We start from the raw sequence: 20,931 nt of genomic DNA, 5'->3' as shown, positions 1-20,931 counted from the left end.
AATTTCAGAGCGTTGTGGTCTGAGAATATGCAGGGGATAATTTCAGTCTTTTGGTATTGGTTGAGACCTGTATTGTGTCCCAGAACATGGTCTATTCTTGAGAATGTTCCACGGGCTTTAGAATAAAATGACTATTCTTTGGTTCTGGGGTGTAGTGTTCTATATATATCTATGAGGTCCAACTCGTCGAGTATGGCATTCAAAGCCTTTGATTCTTTGCTTANAGCCTTTGATTCTTTGCTTAGTTTTTGCCAGGGTGTTCTGTCTATTTCTGATAGTGGGGTGTTGAGGTCCCCTACTATTACTGTGTTCTTATCTATATGTCTCTTTATTTTGGTTAAGAGTTGGCTTGTGTATCTTGCTGCTCCCCTGTTGGGGGCATATATATTTATAATTGTCATATCCACTTGTTGAATACTTCCTTTAAGAATAATATAGTGCCCTTCTGTGTCATTCTATAGCCTCTAGTTTAAAATCCAATCTTTCTGATATGAGAATTGCTACTCCAGCTTTCTTTTGAAATCCATTTGCGTGGAAGATTGTACTCCATCCCCTTACTCTAAGTATGAATGCATCTTTGGGTTCAAAATGAGTCTCTTGAGGACGGCAAATGGATGGGTCATGTCTTTTTATCCAATCTGCAACCCTGTGGCGTTTTACGGGAGAGTTTAAACCGTGAACGTTGAGACTGCATACTGAGAGATATGATTTTAATGATGCCATGTTGCCAGCAAAGTCTTTGCTTGTATCAGTTGTGACTTTCTGCTCTGTATCACTCTTGGGGCCTTTTTACCTTTATAGAACCCCCCTTAATATCTCCTGTAGGGCTGGTTTCGTGGTTACGAAATTGGTTAATGACTGCCGATTCTGGAACGTCTTTATTTCTCCATCAATTCTGAATGACAGCCTTGCTGGATAAACGATCCTTGGCTGCATGTTTTTCTCTGAAAGAGCTTTAAAAATGCCCCCCCCCAAGCCTTTCTCTCATTCCAGGTCTGTGTAGACAGGTCTGATGTAATTCTGATACCTTTGCCTTGGTACGTGAGAAATTTCTTTGCCCTGGCCGCTTTCAATACTGTAGCCTTGGATCTAATATTTGCGAATTGCACTATGACGTGACGTGGCGTACGTTTGTCGTGGTTGAGCTTGGGAGGGGTCCTCTCTGCCTCCTGGACACGAATGCTTGTTTCCCTTGCTAGATTAGGGAAGTTTTCAGCTACAGTTTGTTCAAATATCTCTTCTAGACCTCTGTTTTTCTCCACCACCTCAGGGATGCCGATGATTCTGACATTGGATCGTTTCATTGAGTCAATAATCTCTCATAACCTACATTTGTGGACGTGGATTTTTTTAAGTCCAGCTTCTATTTTCGTTTTTTCTTCTACTAACCCATCCTCCAGTTCGCTAACGCGTTCCTCTGCCTCGGTGACCCTGGCCGTCAGAGCCTCTAGTTTTGCCTGCATTTGGCTCATAGAATTTTTAATTTCTGTCAGATTCGCTCTCATTTCCGTCCTTAGGGATTCTATATTCTCAGTACATTTTTTTAAGTACTTTTTTCAAGTCTACTCATCATTTTGACCATTGTTACTCTGAATTCCATTTCTGATAATTTGGTTACATCTGTTTCCATTATTTATGTGGCAGAGGCCACAGACTCACTGTCTTTTCTTTGCTGTGGGGGGGGGGGGCTTCTCCTTCTCGTCATTCTGGTGAGGAGAGGTTGTGGGGTTGTCCAGAGCCCAAATTATTGACTGGGACCCAGGCCATGCGCCCTTGTTTTATAGGGATCTTAGGGATGTGGGCTTCTTCTTTAAAGATTTTATTTATTTATGTGGCAGAGAGCCAACCAGCGAGAGAGGGAACACAAGCAGGGGAGTGGGAGAGGAAGAAGCAGGCTCTCAGCGGAGGAGCCCGATGAGGGACTCCTTTCCGGAAGGCTGTGATCACGCCCTAAGCCGAAGACAGGCGCTCAATGACTGCGCCACCCAGGCGCCCCAGGATGTGGGCTTCTTGATTTTTCAGCCTGCCTTCTGGGGGAGGGGCCTGCCGCACCGGTACTCAGGCAGCCCTGTTTGGGTAGAGTCTCCATGTCACCTGCTAGGGGGAATGGGGATGGGCACACTGTGAGCCGGTATTTCCGGGCTTTTGTTCTCTGGCGGCTTTCCCTGGTGATCTGCTGTGCCTCTTCTGAGAGTCAGAGCAGCAGTGGCTGAATCTCAGCCTCTGTCACAGAACAGAGGGATCGTGGGCCTTTCTCCACTGATGTTCTGGCCACTTTAACTCTGTTACTGTTGGTGCTGCTCAACCCTGCAGTGTCCCAGGATGTGCGCCCCACACCCGGCATCCCAGCCCTCACTTGCAGGGCCGGCACGGCTCTGTCCTTTGTGTTTCTAACGCCGCCAGCCGCCCCGCGTGCGCTCCCGGAGCTCCTGGCCTCAGTCTGGATCCAGTGAGCACACCGGAGCTCCGGAGTTCCGTGAGATGCCTGGTGGCGCACGCTCCCGGCTCACGGTCTCAGTCTGCTACCTTGCAGGTGCCGTCGCGAGTCCACCCGCTTCCCCGTGCAGGTGGCTACCACTTCCCCGGCACCCGAACGCAGCCTGCTGTTATTTTTCTTTTTCTTTTTTTTTTTTTTTAAAGATTTTATTTATTTATTTGACAGAGACAGCCAGTGAGAGAGGGAACACAAGCAGGGGGAGTGGGAGAGGAAGAAGCAGGCTCATAGCAGAAGAGCCTGATGTGGGGCTCAATCCCACAACGCCGGGATCACGCCCTGAGCCGAAGGCAGACGCTTAACCGCTGTGCCACCCAGGCGCCCCTGCTGTTATTTTTCTAATTCATTGAAATGGATGTGTAGTTCACTGATTTTCAGCATTTTTAATTTTTTAGGTAAACTCTACACCCAATATGGGGCTCAAACTCACAACCCCAAGATCAAGAGTTGCATGCTCTTCTGAGTCACCCAGACAGCCTTCTTTCTCCTTTTCCAGTAAATGCATTGAAGGCTGTCAGTTTCTTCTGAGCATAGCTTTAGCGGTTTCCCAGTTTTAGTACATAGTATTTTTTTTCATTAAGTTCAAATTATTTTCAAGTTTCCATTGTGATTTCTACTTTTTAACCCATGGGCTCTTTTAGAGTGTGTATATATTTGTATATATTTATTCTTTTTTTTTTTTTTTTCCAAGAGCGAGCTTGCCTGCAAGCATGGGAAGGGGAGAATGAGAGAATCTTAAGCCTCCACCACTGGTGCTCAGCGTGGACCCCGACGTGGGGCTCGATCACAGAATCCTAAGATCATGACCCGAGCTGAAATCAAAAGTTGGATGCTTAACCAACTGAGCCAGCCAAGCACCCCTAGAATATATTTTTAGTAGGATGTTTTAAAGTTTTGGTTGTGTTTTTGGTTTATATGAAAAAGTGTAGAAAAAACTTGAAACTCTAGATCAGGGGTCAGCAACTTTACAACCCATGAGCCAGCAGCCTAGTGTCTGTATTGTGGCTTTTACCTTTTTAAGTGGTTTTTTAAAATCAGAAGAAATATTTGTGACATGAATATTATATGAAATTCGCATTTCAGTGTTTGTATATAAGTTTTCTGTAACACAGCCATGCCTCCTTCATTTCTCTCATCCAATGCTGCTTGTGCAATGTGGCAAAGCTGTGTTATGTCAAAAACGATCTGGCCAACAAAGCCTAAAATATTTACTGTCTTGTCCTTCAGAGAAAGAGTTTGTTGACCCCTGCTCTGGATGGTGTTTTCTTCCAGACAGGATTTACTTTTGCTTCTGGCAGGCAGCAAGGGCGCTTAAAGTCTCAAATTGGGTTAAAACAGACATGGAGTGGGCATCAGTGACCACAGTGCCTTCAAGCAGATATTTATTTTAAATACTTTGAATCCCTTTTCTAGTTGTTTTCAAAGGGAACATTGGTTTGGATTACCTAGTCTGCCAATATGGAAATGCTTTATAAATCAAATACACTTGGTTTTTTAAGATAATTCTTAGATCTTACAGTGAAACTGCCGGATGAGTTGGGCTCAGCTTGAGCTTGAAGGTGTCTGGGCAGCTGTCAGATGGAGCAGCCTAGCTTTCTCTTCCCCGCTGTGTCCTTAGCGGGGCAGGGGTAGGGGATGGTGATGAACAGGATCCTTTGTCTTTTCACACCAGTGACAGAAGCCTGGGGGTAAGCCTGGTCTCCTCCACCTTTTAACCCCAGTCCAAGTCCCTGGTCTTCAAGTGGTCCTGCTACTGCTGCTGCTTTGTTTCCACTGCTGTCTCCTTGCCCCCACTCCATTCTCCACACTGCTGCCAAAGTCCTAAAATGGAAATTTGATCCTGTCACTTCCCTCCTTAAAAAGTCCATTGGCTCTTTTTTTTTTTTTTTTTTTTTTTGGTAAGTGGGCTCCACACTCAATATGGGCCTGAACTCATGACCCTGGGGTTGAGTCACATGCTCTACCCACAAGCCACCCAGGTGCCCCCTCTTCAGCAGCTCTTTGTAAGTTGTTGCTTACATCTCATGCTTGAAGGAAGCTTATCTGACCAATGCATTTTCTCCATAAGGCACATCACTGCCTTCTTGCACTAACCCAGAATGAACACAAAGGGGTTAGAAATAAAACCTTAAAGAGGAGGTCAGTTTGCAAATACACAATCTGCCAGTGAGGGTCAACATTATCACAGATTAACTGATATTCAAGAGAAGCAGAACACTAAAAGCAATTCATGGCATGACAGACTTTGTAAAATTGTCTTTTTAAAGACTTGAAATTTGAATGTAAAACAGCCAGAAATTTCCATCCATTACATTATATGCCCCAACATGCTTGTCTACTCGATAGCCCTTGCATGTTTAAGATTCCACCAAACTGGAAGACTTCCTTTCCCCCAAATATTCTCCTGGTTCTCTGACTCTGGGTTGTAGGTGCACCTTTTCCTCATTTGTTCTTGTATTTAACAAACACTAAACACTGTGTCCCCAGGCACTGTTCTGGGCTCCAGGGAGATGGCAGTGAGATAAGAACGAACCACGGCCCTTGCAGAAACTTCCGTTCCCTCACAGCCTTGCATGTTGTAGGTGTTTGTCAGTTTTATCTCAGCACAAGCTATGTTGTATGTATTCTACACAAAGTAAAATAGAAAGGAAATAGTTGAGATTTAAACACGAACAGTTGAGGCAAGTTGCAATGTTCAGTTACCATTATGGGCTAACCTCTTATCCTCCATGGTTTTCCTCATAGACTCAAAATGTAAAATAAGGTACCCAAACAGATGTCTCTAGGTGAGGCTTTAAGATAGAAAATACATAAGAAATGAAAAGGACTTGGGGGGGGGTGCGTGGTAAGAGGAGGGCTGCATTTAGGGAGAGAGCTTTGCAGGAAAGGGGACTAATGAGGAATTCCTGAGGGCAGGAGGCTCAATTCTGAGTTGTTAGTTTAATGTAAACCCTTTTCATCTTCCCAGACCTTCAATTGTGACAGCTTTGCACAGTGACAGTGCAGTGAGGGGATTTGTAAAGTTAGGATGTCCCGGGCCAGATGACAGCATCCTGACAGAGACTTGGTTCTAGAAGTCGCTGGTGAATGCTGTACTGCAGCGAGAAACTGACTCAGTGAGGCCCTCTAGGTGTATCTGCACTCCTCGAGTGCAATCGAGGTAACCCTAGCAGAACAAGGGAGGCTGATGTCCAGGTCACAGGCACAAGGCAGATAATGTGTGCCGTTTAATAAATGTTGACTTCTCTTCTCCATTTCCTGTTCCATGCCAGGGAGGACCCAGTTAAAGACTGGAAAACAGTTTTGATTCTTGGTTGGGCTGGGAAAACCCAGTATTCATTCATTGCTTTCGGTTCCTAGCTGCTGCTTATGGCTCCTCCCTCACCTCTTAGGTTTCAAAATACTGAAAGGGCTGCTGGCATTACTTTAAGATATGCTCCACAAAAGTACCTGCCCTACTAGCCTGCCCTGCTTTTCTTTCCTCTCCATCAGCAACAGAAGTTGGACCATTCATACCATCCACTGGATGAAAAGCAACAGGAGGATAATGTATCCAGAAGGCCCCTAACACTACATGTTTATGACCTGGGCTTGAGATGAGATTGAGAAACTTTTTAGCACCTTAGCCTGTTCCATCGGCATAGGTATGACTACAGTCGAACAGATGGAACCCTGGTTATTGTGGTAAAACAAAGCAGCCAATTTTTTACCGGGGAGGTAGGATTTAGTACGTGGAAGAGCTTGGGAAGGAGGGGTGAAGGACAGGAGGTACAGAGACACTGCACCCCTCAAGTCACCCATCAGGGAAAACAAACACATGGGCCTGCCTTTCAAGCTTTGCCTAGGGTATCTGGAGTGGTTTCCAACGAATCACTAACAGGCTCATGCTATATGAACTGTTTGTGGTCTTCTAGACCAGAAGCAATTTCCAGCTAGAAATTGTAATGAATTTTCTCTTGCTCCCTGGTTTATGAGCATCAGATCCAAAATGGACTTTGCCTCTAGGTCTTGATAAATTGTCACCGTAAAGAAGTGCTGGCAGACACTTTCTATACCTGTGTATCTGACTCTGCTGTTTTCTTTCAGGCCCACCTCCTACCACTCCCCACATTTCATGTCCCCCCTTCTAGTCCTACTCAAGCAAGATTATATTAGATAGTAATGGCCATTTCACTCGTCTCTCCCAACCCCATGGAAGCTTCTTTCAGAATGGGTTCCTGTCTTTTTTTCTCTTCCACAGAGCCTAACAGGTACTAAATACTAGCTTGCTAGCTGATTGTCAATGAATACTGCCCACCTGTCATAAAATTCTAAGTATCACAGTTCTCTACAGGCCCTAAAACAGAACATTTCCTCATCTCACAAAACTCCTGAAACTGTTTAGTGGAATCTCAGAGTTCCTGAAGATTGCATGGAAGTGCATAAAATCAGGTGGGACTATGAAAGCCGTGATCCATGCCACCACTATGGAGCCCCCAGCACCACGGCATGAGGTAAGATAGAAAGTGGGTAAAAGCTGCCAAAGTTTGAAAACCAGAACTGTAAGCATTGTAGGTACTCATATGATACACAGTAGAACATCTGACCTTCAGAAGCTGGGCCACTGAGTTACATAAGTCAGTCATGCTAGAAAACATGCATTTATGGTCTTATGTTTAAATCCACGTAGCAGTTAACAAGAATTCAAAAAAAAAAAAAAAACCATGGTGCATTAAGTGGTCTTTATTGAGATTTCACATTCAGTTATCTTCTTCATTAACAGTTCTTCAGTTGTACAAGTATGATAAGTTATGTTATATCTGACATGGGAATTTAAATGTAAAATAAATACAAAATACATTTGTGGTTTAATGAACACTCAGTGAAGCTTTTTTTTCTGAGGTATTCCTTTCAGTCTGGTTTTATCCCAGATCTTTCTTTTCACTTCCCATAGGAAAAGTCTGTTAAACCACACAATGGATCTGGAACCATGACCTTGAGTTTTAACTATATTAAACGTATTTTTTGATCTCATCATACAACACCAATACAAAAGCTCCACCCATGCCTCTCAACACATTGGACCAGGCACCTTTGAAGAAAGCCTTGGCTCCTTCATCTTTTGCAATCTTCCTCCAGCAGTCTACCGTCCCGGTGTACATAATATCCGCTGTGGAAACAAATGTTGGTAAGGGCTTTATAATTCTGGAGGAAAGAGGTTTTTCCTCTGAAAGACATCTACACACAGTGTTAGAAAAGTCAGTCACTTGAGCTCTAAGCCCCAAGTCTATGCAGTGTCCAGCTAGACACCCTCTTGCATAACTGTCAGGCAGTGTCTCTTGTCAGTCCTCCTCCTTCCACCCAAAATCAGGTGAAGAGCTAGAGCAATTAACTAGCTAACTCACACACGGTCAAACTGTAAAATGGGAGGGGATGGGGTGGAGTGGAAGTATTAAGCTGGGTGGTCCTCCTTTTTATGGATGAGAAAAGAAAATTTTATGGGCAGAGTCTCAAGATGACACGGTTAAAAGAGATACAACTATGAGGCTGAAGCATATGGAACTAATATTTGACTTTTCGACGCTAAAAATGGCAACTTCATGTTTCAGCCTGTGGAGGCCAAAATGGTTTCAGGCCATGTCACCCAACAAAAGCACCCTCTCCCACTAACACTTGGAATAGCTAGATAACAAAAGCAAGAATTATTTTTAAATAAACTAGCTAATTAGTTTCCTGTATTTCTGTACCCAGGCTCTAAGGAAAAAGGGCCAATTGCCTCTATCATAATTAAGTTCACCTCTAAATATCTCATTTTTGGTGTTCTTATCTCTTTGATAGAAACACATTCTTTTCTCTAAAGGAACAGTTGACAGTGTTGAGGGGGACTGACTATAAAGCTTCTTTCCTAAGTTCTTATCACATAATTTTAACAACCAGAATAGTGAAGACTGGAAAGAACACTGAATAGTGTTCTCGGGAAGAGAAATAAGAGTTAGACCAGTAGGTGTCAGGCTTACCCCCTTTCCGGCCAGACTGCATCATCATCCTACGGCGGACAGTGTCAAAGGGGTAGGACACCAGCCCTGCGACGGCTGTCACACTCTGGGCAATCATCCAGCTCACAATAATGTGCACATTCTTGGGGTCAGGCAACATCCCTGTGAGCAGAGGCAAGAAGCCAAATGGCTGTGAAGTGATTTCTCTCAGCAGCTCAGCCAAAAGCAAGTAGGGATGGAGAAGAGGCTACCGTACCCTCCAACTCCATGCACTACCCTTCTGGAAGAACCTGCCCCTTGTGGGTGCCTCACAACCAGGCAGCCAACCTCTGGATCCAGGGAACCCAGAGTTGTGCCCAGTGTACAGGGCATGTTGAAATAGCTCCAAGTTCAACTCAGTCACTGACAGAGCTGTGACAAGGGGGAAGCAGGCTCCCCTTCCTCTCTGGGTAACTCAAGGCCAGAGTTCATTTCAGTAGAGGACATGGAGAGTCCTTTAGCTATTTATCCACACCATACCACCTCCTCATTCAGAAGCATCCGTTTAGCCCAGGGACTAGGAAGAAAACCAAGATTAATATCCCAACCTTCATAAGTTACAGACCCCTGGGGACCTTCCTCCTCCCCACTCCACACCCCCCTGAGGCCCTTCTCTCACCCTTGGCAGTATCGTAGACTCCAAAGTAGGCCGCTCTGTAGATAATGATGCCCTGGACAGAGACGCTGAAACCCTGGTAGAGACCCTTCAGGCCATCAGACTTGAAGATCTTGGTGAGACAGTCACCCAGACCACTGAACTCGCGCTGGGCGGCACCCTTGCCCACGTCAGCAGCCAACCTGGTCCTAGCAAAGTCCAGCGGGTAGACAAAGCAGAGGGAGGTGGCCCCAGCTGCCCCACCGGAAGCCAGGTTACCGGCAAAGTAGCGCCAGAATTGCTTATGCCGGTCCACGCCCCCCAGGAAGATCTGCTTGTACTTGTCCTTGAAGGCGAAGTTGAGAGCTTGGGTGGGGAAGTAACGGATCACGTTGGCCAGGTTACCCCTCCAGAAGGAGAGAAAGCCCTGCTCCTTGGGGATTCTCACCACACAATCAATGATCCCTTTGTACTGCTTCTCGGCACTGATCTGTTTGCTGGCATGCTGGACCTGTGGCGGGGGGAGGGGAGGAATTGGGTGAGGATGGCCGGAGCAGAGGGAGAAGGAAAGAGGACAGGAGCAAATGAACTTTTACAACCCCTTGATTTTCTTTTTTTTAAATATATGAGCAAATCAAGCAGATATTAACTAAGTACGTTGGCTACTTGGATAACAAGCCAAAAAAAAATCCACTTTTGCCTCAATTATCAGGGCACTTGAGAAAAGGTTCTTCCCCAAATAAACTGAAAAGATTTCATTGTAAAGCGTTATTTATGCACTGCCTCTTTCCTAGGTGCCAGAACTACACTAGGGGCTTATCAGGAGATAGAAATGATTAAAGATCCCTGCCCTAAAGGGCACCTGCTGTGATTTAACAACAGAGATAGTGATTCCTCAGTCTCACTGAGTCTCCCTGGAGACCAAGATATGTGAGGAGTGGCTGCTCTCACAGAAGTAGAATAAATCCACCAGATATGAAGAGCCCGAAAGTGTTCAAACAGATTATCCAAGTAATTAATTACTGAGGGTTTTGTTGCTGTTGTTGGGGTTTTTCTTTTCGATAATTTTGACTCCCAAACTGAAAAGGCCGAGTTTCTCATTGAGGGGCCCTTGCCTTTTGGGCAAGTAGAGACACACGATAGATAGGAAGAGGATGATAAACCAGAGACTAGACTGCAGAGGAAAAGATCTGGGGACAGGGTAAGGGATATGAGTCTATTCTGCAAACTCTTTCTTAACTCTCTCAAAACCTGTTTCTTCAGCTGTAAAAAAGGGGGATAATACCTATCAATAGGTTATACAAAGATAAATATATGTCAGCCTACAGCATGGCGCATGAAACACGGTACGCGAGTTTTTGAGTAATAATTATTCTGAGGTTTGTATGGTAGAAAGTGGACGCAAGAAAAAAGGTCCAAGGGGCACTGAAAATCAAAAGGTGAGGCCGACCTAGGAGGCCTAAGTGGAGGGTCAGTGCTGTCCCAGGAGCAGGATCTGGCAGGCTGTAAGCTGCTCGGGGTGGGTTTCCATATATAGAACCCCGAACGCAGGGCGCCACCCGACACCAGGAATCTGCTACTGACGCTGGACCTGTCTACGCAGAGGGCACCTTCCCCTTCGCGCAGGCCGGGGCGCCGGGGCCTGTGGCCTAGCACGGATTTGCTGGGCTGACCCGCCCCGCTCCCCCTAGCCGCCGCAGCTCGCCCGCGTCCCGCGCGCCCTGCCCGCCCCGCGCCCCCCGCCGTGCCCACCTGCAGCAGCAGTTTGACCCTCTCGATGGGGGCGACCGCGGTCTTGGACACGGCAGCGGCGACGCCGCCGGCCAGGAAATCCTTCAGGAAGCTCAACGCGTGATCACTCATGGTGACAGCCGCGCGCACACAGCCTCCGGGAGCCGCGCTCTCGCTCTCGCCTCCGCCCCGCCAGGCACCGCCGCCCGGTCTCCGTCCCTACGCGACGCGAAGGGGCCGCCCGCCTCGCCCCGCAGCCCTCCTTATATCCCCCGCAGTCTCTCGCGAGAGGAGGAGGGACCCCGGGGCCGCGCGCGCATTGCGCATTGGCTGGGCAGGTGCCCGGGCACCCCCTCGCCGTCCCCCTCCTCGGCAGAGGGCAACCGGGGCGAAGGCGCTTCCGGGAGGCCGGGGTGGGCCGGGGGCTGTGCCTGCAGCTTGGGACGTTTAAAGGGCAAATTCATGTTATCTGTCCCGGCGAGCAGAGGGAACACCATGTCTCTGCGGCATGTGGGCCGCTGTATTTATAGCACAAGAAGGCTTAGGCTGGGGCCGGCCTGGGCACAGACACGGGACCCACGCCTCGAGCAGGGCTTGCTCTAACCTCGGCCCGCACGGGACCCGCTCCGGCCAAGGGATGTTTGTAACGGTGTCCCTCAGCACGCTCGCCGCTTGGATTTGGGCCTCTTCGGGGTTGTGTGCTCTCGCAAATAAATCAAGATCCTCCAAAATAAATGCTAACGTCACTTGATGCTGTCATTACCTCATATTCTGGCAACCCGCCGAATCCCTTCTTCCCTCCATTCAATCATTCAATCATTCATTCTACCGTGAAGTACTTCTGGGCCTGGCATTCAGAGCCACCAGGAAAGGGGGCAGCTCGAGCGCAGGGGGGACCCCAACACCAGGGGCCTTATAGGGCGTTTTTTTGGTAAATCCTGGAAGGGCTTCATGCGTTACTCTGCTGTCATCGGAATGTCGGCACATATTCTGGGCAGAATGTTCTCAGGCAGCTGGCGGCTTCTTGAGGGGCAGTGCTGTTAGCCTTCCCCTCAGAGCAGCTGAGTGACCGGGATGTCAAGTAAGAGAAGGTCGAATCCTTGTCTGTATTTGCCTCTTTATGCTAGGCACTGAGACTGGGGAGACATGTGCTCTCTAGTCTTAGAAAATTGATTGCAATGTTTTTGTTTTATGCATTACTATGAACTTCGATTTTCCTTAACTTTTTTTTGTAGGCAGTTCATATAGTAGTACAGGTTTTCAGATACAGCTGTTCCTTCCCCTAGAATGATTGCAATTAGTTTTTAACTCCAAATGTTTCACTCAAGTTTCTTCCCAATTTTGTACAGTTGACAAAGTTTATGCATTTAATTTTTGCTGTTAATGGAACTGCAGCTGTCTGACTCCCCGGGTATGGACCCTGCAGTAGAGCAGAGGTCACACGTTGGGTGCCAGGACCACAAAGGATATGCGTTTATCTGAGGTTGGGCAGGCTGGAGTCCAGAAGCCTACTTGAGCCGTGTGAAAGCTAACAAATGCAAGTTTACCAAGGTCAGAGCAGGCAGAATGTCAAGAATTCAGCATTAATAGAAAAGCCATTCGAGCCATTCAACAAGCACTAGAGCATTTCTCGTGTGCCAGGAGCAAAGTTTCACCCTGCGGATTCAGTATGAGTAAGAGATGGTTCAGCCTCCCAAGGAACTTAGAGTTTCGCAGTGGACATACTTGTCCCTTAGCTTTATTTCTTACAGCTTCACACATAGATTTTCATGAATCAACCCAAACCACATAATAGGGCACTGTATCCATTCTGGTAACACTGAGCCATTGCCCAAAACATTTCACTTTGTGCATTCGAGATGTTTCTTGTTTTTACTATGAAAAATAATGGAGCTACATACTTTGCAAAATTTCCTTTTTCCCTTTATGATTTTTCCTTCTCTTTTCTCTTTTGTAAAATGGAATGGGTAGATTAAACGTTTTAAAAGATTTTTAGCTCTTGCTACACCTTGAGAAGTCTCTTTTCAGAAACAAAGCAGCCCACCAGCGGTGTCAAATGGTTACAGATCCTCCTCCAATCCTGCCTTTAAAAAAAGCCTCTTTTAGTTATTTGTGCCATTTTATGGGTTCTAATTTGCACCTCTTTAATTGCTATGAAACTGCACATATCCCATGTGATTCAATTTAGTTTGTCAGGGCTTTCCTTTGGTATACATTTTTAATCTTCGTTGACTGCTTATGGTGTGAAAGCAGAGTATTTATATTTAAAATTCTTTATATATTTAGAGCAATAAATATGTGCTAAGCATTTTTCATTTTGTTTGGGTTTTTTGATATTTGTATTACATTCTTCTAACAGTGTTATTTATTTAAATATGAACAGATCCATATGATGATATACTTCATGTTCTCATGTAAATGTACCTCTCTTGTAGATTTAGTGGTCTATTTGTCCTACTAGCCTATTTCCTTCTAATTTTTTTTTAAATTTTATGTATTTATTTATTTGAGAGAGAGAGAGAGAGCACAAGCATAGGTAGGGGGCAGAGGCATAGGCAAGGAGGGAGAAGGAGAAGCAGACTCCCCGCAGAGCAAGGAGCCTGATTCAGGGCTCAATCCCAGGACCCCGAGATCATGACCTGAGCTGAAGGCAGACGCTTAACTGACTGAGCCACCCAGGCGCCCCTCCTTCTATTTCTTTTGATCTAATTTCATACCATACCATTCTCAGGTATCCCAACACTAATTCTTTTTTTTTTTAAGATTTTATTTATTTATTTGAGAAAGAGAATGTGTGCACACACATGGGTGAATGAGGGGAGCAGTAGAGTCGGCAGAGAGAAACTGAGACTCCGTGCTGAGCAGAGAGCCCAATGCAGGGCTCAGTCTCACGACCCCAAGTTCATGACCTTAGTCGAAACCAAGAGTAGGATGCTTAACCGCCTGAGCCACCCAGGTGCCCCCCAACTCTAATTCTTAAGTAGATATTTTCTTTTCTCCATTTTTTGCCTTGGATTACTAATTCTAGTTTGTCATATATTATGTTCTTATAATAGCTTAAATTAATGAAATCCCCATACCATGGCTCATTTATTTGATTATTGATCTTTAAAAAAGAACAACTTATATGTGATTCTATAACCACTTAAAGAACAAAAAGTTTTGTCTGCTCTTATGTCTGGATTTGTTTTTACTATCAAGTTGTTCGATTAGTTAAATATCACTAGAAGATTTTTAACAGATATTAAAGTTAAATTAAATATTAACATATTACTCCAGGGAGTATTATCATCTTTGTTGCACTTTACTAATCACAATTTTTTATATTTTCTAAATGGAAGATATCATATTTCTCCTTGGATTCTGTCCAATTATCCTGTCATGTAGGGCAAGCTGTAGCTGGAATCCTTGACAAGAGGTTTTCCACGGAAATCTATACACTGTCCTTTCCCTCTGTGACTTTCTCAGAAAAGAGAGGCCTCAGCTGCCCTCCGGAGCATGAGCTGCCTGTGATCACAAGATCCAGGTATCACTTACACAGGCAGGGGAGAGAATGGCGCTCAGCAGAACATGTGTCTACCACCAATCCCAACACTCAGTGGCTTTCTGCCAGCATGAGAATGGACAAGGCATCTGGGAGATCAGAAAGAAAACTTGCTTTCAAATGTGGCATGGTGTCTTGGAGGCTGAGGGGTGGAGGGGAAAGGCCTGTATAGAAATGAGAGTAGGGTATTGAGCTAGTCTTTTTTATTTTTAGTAGAAATTTTAAAGAATCTTAAATCTTTTACCAAACTGGGAACAGAGAATGGGATCTGCTAAAGAGAAAAAAGCACAAGAAATAAAAAACACTTAAGGATTTGTTGATAATGGTAATAATGTGTATAGGTATAGATCTAAAACTGTCAGTAATTAGAACATACCCTTATTATTTGTTTGCATGGTAAATTTCAGCATTAAGCAGAGAGGAATGAATTCTGAAAATTTATTTATCTTTTGATGATGTAAGACCACATACGAATTTCTGAATTTCATTCAAGGGTATTTAATAGACACATTCACATTGATGCATTGCTTTAAAAAAGGCAAAACAAAATAAATGCAATATTTCCCTGCAATTCTTGTTCAGGGTGGCTTAGCTAATAAGAACAATACCTTAATTAACGAATTCTTGGGGCGCCTGGGTGGCACAGCGGTTAAGCGTCTGCCTTCGGCTCAGGGCGTGGTCCCGGCGTTATGGGATCGAGCCCCACATCAGGACCCTCCGCTATGAGCCTGCTTCTTCCTCTCCCACTCCCCCTGCTTGTGTTCCCCCTCTCGCTGGCTGTCTCTATCTCTGTCGAATAAATAAATAAAATCTTAAAAAAAAAAAAACACACACAAATTCTTTATAATCAGGTGCCATGATAGTAAAGTGAATGTGCACGCACACCACATACCTTCAGAAGTCATAAGCATTCCTTCAAAATGCTTCAACTACTGGTTCCTATTTTAGCTAATGCCAAGTAAAAGTATTAAAATACAAAATGTGTCTTTTTTTTTTAACCCATTGTTCATTCTAGAACTTTCTTACCTTTGTAGTCAACTGCCTTGAGTATGCATTTTCCTCCTACTTTTCCACATCACCATAGAAATTATCTGGACCACTAACACCTAATTTATTCATTCATTCATTCACTTTTTTCTTTTCCAAATCTTTCAACAAGCATTATTGCACCCTCGCTTTAGACACTGAAAACTTCGTAGGGTCCTGGTGGTCAGAAATCAGAAAGGTAATATTGTTGCCCTAGAGACGCTCACGTGGCAGGAACACACATACTTCTGGTGTCTACGTGGCCATTCCGTGCAGTGTGCGACAGGGTCTCACGGGGGACACTGGTTGTACTCCCAGCTGAATGACTTTCAATGGGGTACTTCAGTCAAAGTTTGTATTGTTAACATTTTTTTTTAAGATTTTATTTATTTATTTGACAGAGATAGAGACAGCCAGCGAGAGAGGGAACACAAGCAGGGGGAGTGGGAGAGGAAGAAGCAGGCTCATAGCAGAGGAGCCTGATGTGGGGCTCGATCCCATAACGCCGGGATCACGCCCTGAGCCGAAGGCAGACGCTTAACTGCTGTGCCACCCAGGCGCCCCTGTACTGTTAACATTTTATGCATGCTTATGAAACAAAAAGTTTGGTTGGAAAGATTTTAGTCACCATTATTTAAAGGATGTGACTTTTGGTGGCAGAGGAGTCCCTGAATCATTAAAAAAAGAGAGAGAGAGAGAGAGAGAGAGAGAGAGAGATGGTCAGAGGGACTTCTTCTCCTGGAAGGCCCTGACCCCTGGAGAAAGTGGCTCAGCGGTTGCTGGGGGCAGGGGACCTTGGGCACTCTTCAGCCCCAACTAACACAGGTAGACCCCCCTGCGAAGGAGAGTTCCTTAACTTCCCTGCCATTCATAATCTTAGCATCCCCTCCTTACTTTATCCAAGACTCCAACAAGCGTATTTGGTATTTTATTGTGCAATTAAGCTTAATTGTATGGGTAGTAATAACGACTCCGACTATGACTTACTTACCTTCCTCGTTGACACTGCTGGTCTCCGACTTGCATTCTCTGTGAATAAAGCCAATACTCACCTGGAGTTGACCTGATTGATTTTTAAGTAACTTTTGAACTGGGTTCCCTAGTATTTAGTGTTTCATACAACTTACCGATATTTTTTTTTAAGTTTTATTTAAGTAACCTCTGCACCCAATGTGGGGCTTGAACTCACGACCCAAGATCAAGGGTCGCCTGCTCTTCCAACTGAGCCACCCAGGCGCCCGCCTACCCAACATCTTTCAAAACACTTCAGTGAATTCTGTAGGTCTGTCTCTGACCTGGATGCTAAAACACCACACCACCTTTTTTTTTTTTTTTTATTCAGGGGCTCCTCCTCTTTGTACTTCATCAACAGGATAATCCCTGTTACTATTAAAATCAATGTTTAATAAATGTTATCAGTGAGACCATTTTTGCTCCTCTGTGGAATAACAATATTTTGCTACTTTAACGCAGGTTTCTTTCCTATATGCTTGCTTTTATCCCATGACCCTTTTCTCATGCAGATGGAAATTCTGTGTCATTGCCTCAGGGAAAAAAAAAACATTCAGAAAGCAAAGAGAATGAAAACTATTCTTGGCATTAGAATTTCCAAAAGAGAGAAGGATTTCAAGTATAAACAGATGATTTGGTAGAATACCTAAAAGAAAGCGAATTTTCCTGCCCACCCCATCCTTCCAAAGATTACATCAAGTTTTCCCAAACCTGGGAAGAAAGGAAGTATGTTAGGGAGAAAGCACGAAGTGAGATGTCAGTGTGGGTGGGTCCTTGAGAAATAGGGGCATGTACTGTCCCCCAGCTCAGAGAGGCAGCAAGAAGCCAGGAGATAAATGACTGGGTGATGTGTTAGTACACAGGTCAGAGAGAGCCTTACAGAGCTCATCCGAGTGTAGCAAGGGAGAGGAGAACAACTTCCAGTACCTGTAGGTTAGCCTGCCGCTGTGAAGGACCCTGGAGAGCCCCCATTAGTTTCTCCTGCCCAGTGTGGCGTGGGAGCAGCAGAAGACCATCTTGTATCCAAGGACAACCAAGTTAGCTGAAAACAAGCCGGAGCTGAAGAGCCTCATGGTTGGAAATGAGGCAAATGTCAAGAATGACCTTGATGGAGCAGTGACCGAAGCCCAGAAGGGGATAAGGACCTGGCAGCTGATGCCAGCATGGATAGGTGAAGATCCAGACCATATGCCCCCTCTTCCCATCTTCAGTACTATAGAAATCCCTGGAATTTATACGTAAAACATTGCCAAAAGGGAAGAGAAAAAGGGACCCAAATTGTTTTCACCATGTGGCAGAATGGAGTCTCTTAATAGAAATGAAGTTGCCTTGCACAGTTGGGTTTCTGGGCCAATATTTGTACTTGCTATAGTATTTTCTAGTTTTAAAAAGAAAATATACCAAAGATATATCATAATTTTGGAAATTCTTTACTGTTGCTTTTTCCATCAAGCACATTTATTTATTCAAGAAGGAGACACAGACTTAATTGACAGAGAGAGAGAGAGAGAGAGAGAGAGAGATGGGGGAGGGAGGGACTTCAGGGCTTTAACTATAGTTCCAGAAAACCATAGGTTTTCCTATAATACTCTATGAAACTCCAGCTTATGCATCTTTTTTTTTTTAGAGAGAGAGAGGGACAAAGGGGGGGGCATGGCAGACCAAAGGGAGACAGAGAACCCTAAGCAGGCTCCACCTTCAGCACGGAGCTCCATCTCCCTGAGATCTTGACCTGAGCCAAAATCAAGAGTAACCGACTGAGCCACCCAGACCGTCCCCCAGCTTATGCATTTTTTAAATGGCTAAACTAAATAAGTACAATAACTTACTCTTTTAGCATATAAAACATGCCATGATACCCTAAACATAATAGTTGTTCAGTGAATGCTGTTGAATCAATAGGAAATAATGTGCTTCGGTTTCTAGTGCAATAGTTCTCCACTTTTTCCAATCAGGGAGCACATGTAACCCACCATAGCTTTTGTGAAGCAGTACAAAATACGGGTATGCAGAATTTCATCATAGAAGGTAGGAGTACTTATACTAGCAGAAATATGATTGTAACAATTGTCTGCCATATAAAATCATAGTCACGTTAATGGTTGGTTTATCAATCTCTCCTTGTAGCTCTGTCAAATTTTCCTTTACATATTTTAGGGCTTTAATTTTAAAGGAATACAAGATTTAAATTGTTATACCCTCTTGGTAAATTTAACTTTTAATCCTTAAGTTGTGGTCCTCTTTATCTGCAGTAATGCTTTCCCTTTAAAGTCTTTTCCCCCTAAAGGAACAAAGCAATACCTGCTGTCGTTTGGTCTGTGTTCTCCAGTTTATCTTTTTCTAACCCTTTACTTTTCTCCATTCTGTATGTTTTATGTATGCTCCTTGTAAATTTCCATGCTTTTTCTTTTAAAAAAAAAAGTTGATACTTTTATTTTCTTAGCTAGAGAATTTGGATCCATTTCCATTTATCATGATCACTGATATGTTTTAAATTTTATGTTGAAGTAATTATAGATTCAAGGGAAGTTGCAAAGGAATTACTACACATATTTAAAATATTGATTTCTGTCACTTGCTTTTATGCTATTTGTGTTTTGAATATTTTTGAAAGTCATCATTTTCATTCCTTATTTTTCATGACTATCCTATGTAAACCATTATATATTTTCTGAATTACTTATTAAGGTATCAATAACACCACAATGGTTATTAATTATTTTGGGTGCCTATTATACTGTCACGTTTCAAGATTACCAAGTTTCCCTTCATGGCCTATTTAAGCACTGGGCATCTCTTGGGACCATGAGGAATTTATTCACTGCTGCAGGAAGCACTGAAGTCAAATTAATAAGAGGTTGACACAACTGATCAATAGGCAAAGCTTGCCACGGAGAAGTTGTGCTCTAGAATAATTATTTGACTTTCATAACATTATTCAATGTGGCCACTAGAGGGAGATCATATGTAGCCATTCCAGGTCTCATATTTACTAAAAACCTGTCAATAGTACATGAAACTAAGGGGGGGAAACCCTCCCTACTTTAAAAAAAGTTATACAAACGAAGTCTCAAAATAGTAGATAAAAAATAATGAAGTCAATGCAGTGACTGTCATATGGAAAATGAAATTAACACCCAAGTAGATGCCTGCCACAAGAAATGCACTTTAAACAGAAGACATAAATGGGCTAAAAGTAAAACGATAGAAAAAGCTGTAACAGAAAGAATGTTATCAGGGGCGAAGAAGTTCATTGCATAAGGGAAAAGGTGTTGGTTTCTCAAGAGGACATAACAGTCGTATATGTTTATTCATCTAAAAACAGAGCTTTAAGATACATAAAACAAAAATTGATGTAATTGCAAGGAGAAATAGAAAAATCCACAATTACAGTTAGGGACTGCAATATCTTTGTATTCATTTCCTAGTGTTGCTGTAACAAATTTCCAGAAACGGAGTGGTTCAACACAGCAAAACTTTATTCTCTCACAGTTCTGGGAGCTAGAAATCAAATATCAAGGTTTAGTAGAACAGGAGATGAATGTACAAAAATCAATTGTATTTCTATATACTAGCATTAAACCCTAGGAAATTGAATTAAGAAATAACATTTATGGGGCACCTGGGTGGCTCAATGGTTAAGGGACTGACTCCTGATTTTGCTCAGGTCATCATATGGTCCTGAGATCCAGCCCCAGGTGGGGCTCCCTGCTCAGCGGGGAATCTGCTTGGGAGTCTCTCCCTCTACCTCTGCCCCTTTCCCTGCTCTCACTCTGTCTAAATTAAATAAATAAAATCTTTAAAAAAAATAACTTTTACAAGAGCATCAAAAATGTGAAATATTTAGGGGAAAAAATTGACAAAATAGGTCCACTTCAACCCTGAGCAAAATTTCTGCAAGCTCTTTGGGGGTAGAAATTGACAAAGTGATTCTAAAACTCACGTGGAAACACAAAGAGCGTGGAATGCGAATAGAACGTCCTGGTAAGGACATCTCTTTCTACGAGAGGCTGCGTGGAGAGGGACACAGCTAGTAGGACTTGTTTTGAGAAAGCAGAGGCCGCTAGGGAGCAAGTGGAAAGGGTTTCTGAAGCGGGACCTGCTTGCTGCCGAACTTGGTCAATCTTGGCTGTTTTCCTTTTTATCCAGGGGGGAGCGGGATGATTTGCTTAAAACAGAGCAAAGAATGGAGTATCTTCAGGTCAACACCTTTCTTGCAGTTACCTTCTCCTGCCAGGCCCATGCCTGGGGTCCAGAGGACCCCAACATCCGTGGCCCACCCCCACCCCCCACCCGCAGGCCACCGACCCCGCGGCGCGACTAGAGCTCCGCGCCAGGAGGGCCAGGCAGGCGCCCGCACTCCGCCCCCAGGCGCCTCCGGGGGCAGCTCGGGCCCTGGGGTGGCAGACACACCCCGTGTGCGGCTGAGGTCGGGTCCGCGCTCTAGGGCTCGTCCCTCGGCTTCTGGAGAAGCGCCGCGCGGAGGGCATGCGGCGGCGGCGGCGCGCGAGGCTGC

General features: G+C 44.4%; 1 protein-coding gene across 1 annotated transcript; it reads right to left on the bottom strand.

The window, feature by feature from the left end:
- Positions 1-7,198: 7,198 nt before the first annotated feature.
- Positions 7,199-11,094, bottom strand: SLC25A4 (solute carrier family 25 member 4). Its single transcript, XM_034647604.1, has 4 exons — positions 10,856-11,094; positions 9,128-9,614; positions 8,491-8,631; positions 7,199-7,643 (listed from the first exon to the last, which is right to left on the bottom strand). The coding sequence occupies exons 1-4, from the start codon at positions 10,964-10,966 to the stop codon at positions 7,486-7,488; spliced, it is 897 nt and encodes a 298-aa protein (XP_034503495.1). The 5' UTR covers positions 10,967-11,094; the 3' UTR covers positions 7,199-7,485.
- Positions 11,095-20,931: the final 9,837 nt, after the last annotated feature.

Source organism: Ailuropoda melanoleuca, chromosome 18 (assembly GCF_002007445.2).
Source record: "Ailuropoda melanoleuca isolate Jingjing chromosome 18, ASM200744v2, whole genome shotgun sequence".
Taxonomy (NCBI): Eukaryota; Metazoa; Chordata; class Mammalia; order Carnivora; family Ursidae; genus Ailuropoda; species Ailuropoda melanoleuca.
The sequence above is the reverse complement of the archived record's forward strand: the minus strand, read 5'-3'. Positions and strand labels throughout refer to the sequence as shown.

Excerpts from the sequence above, each read along its gene's own strand:
- SLC25A4 (XM_034647604.1), bottom strand. The coding sequence starts at position 10,966 with ATGAGTGATCACGCGTTGAGCTTCCTGAAGGATTTCCTGGCCGGCGGC. Across the intron at positions 9,615-10,855 it reads GGGTCAAACTGCTGCTGCAG|GTCCAGCATGCCAGCAAACA; the intron begins GTGGGCACGGCG and ends CCCCCGCCACAG. Across the intron at positions 8,632-9,127 it reads AGTCTACGATACTGCCAAGG|GGATGTTGCCTGACCCCAAG; the intron begins GTGAGAGAAGGG and ends CTCTGCTCACAG.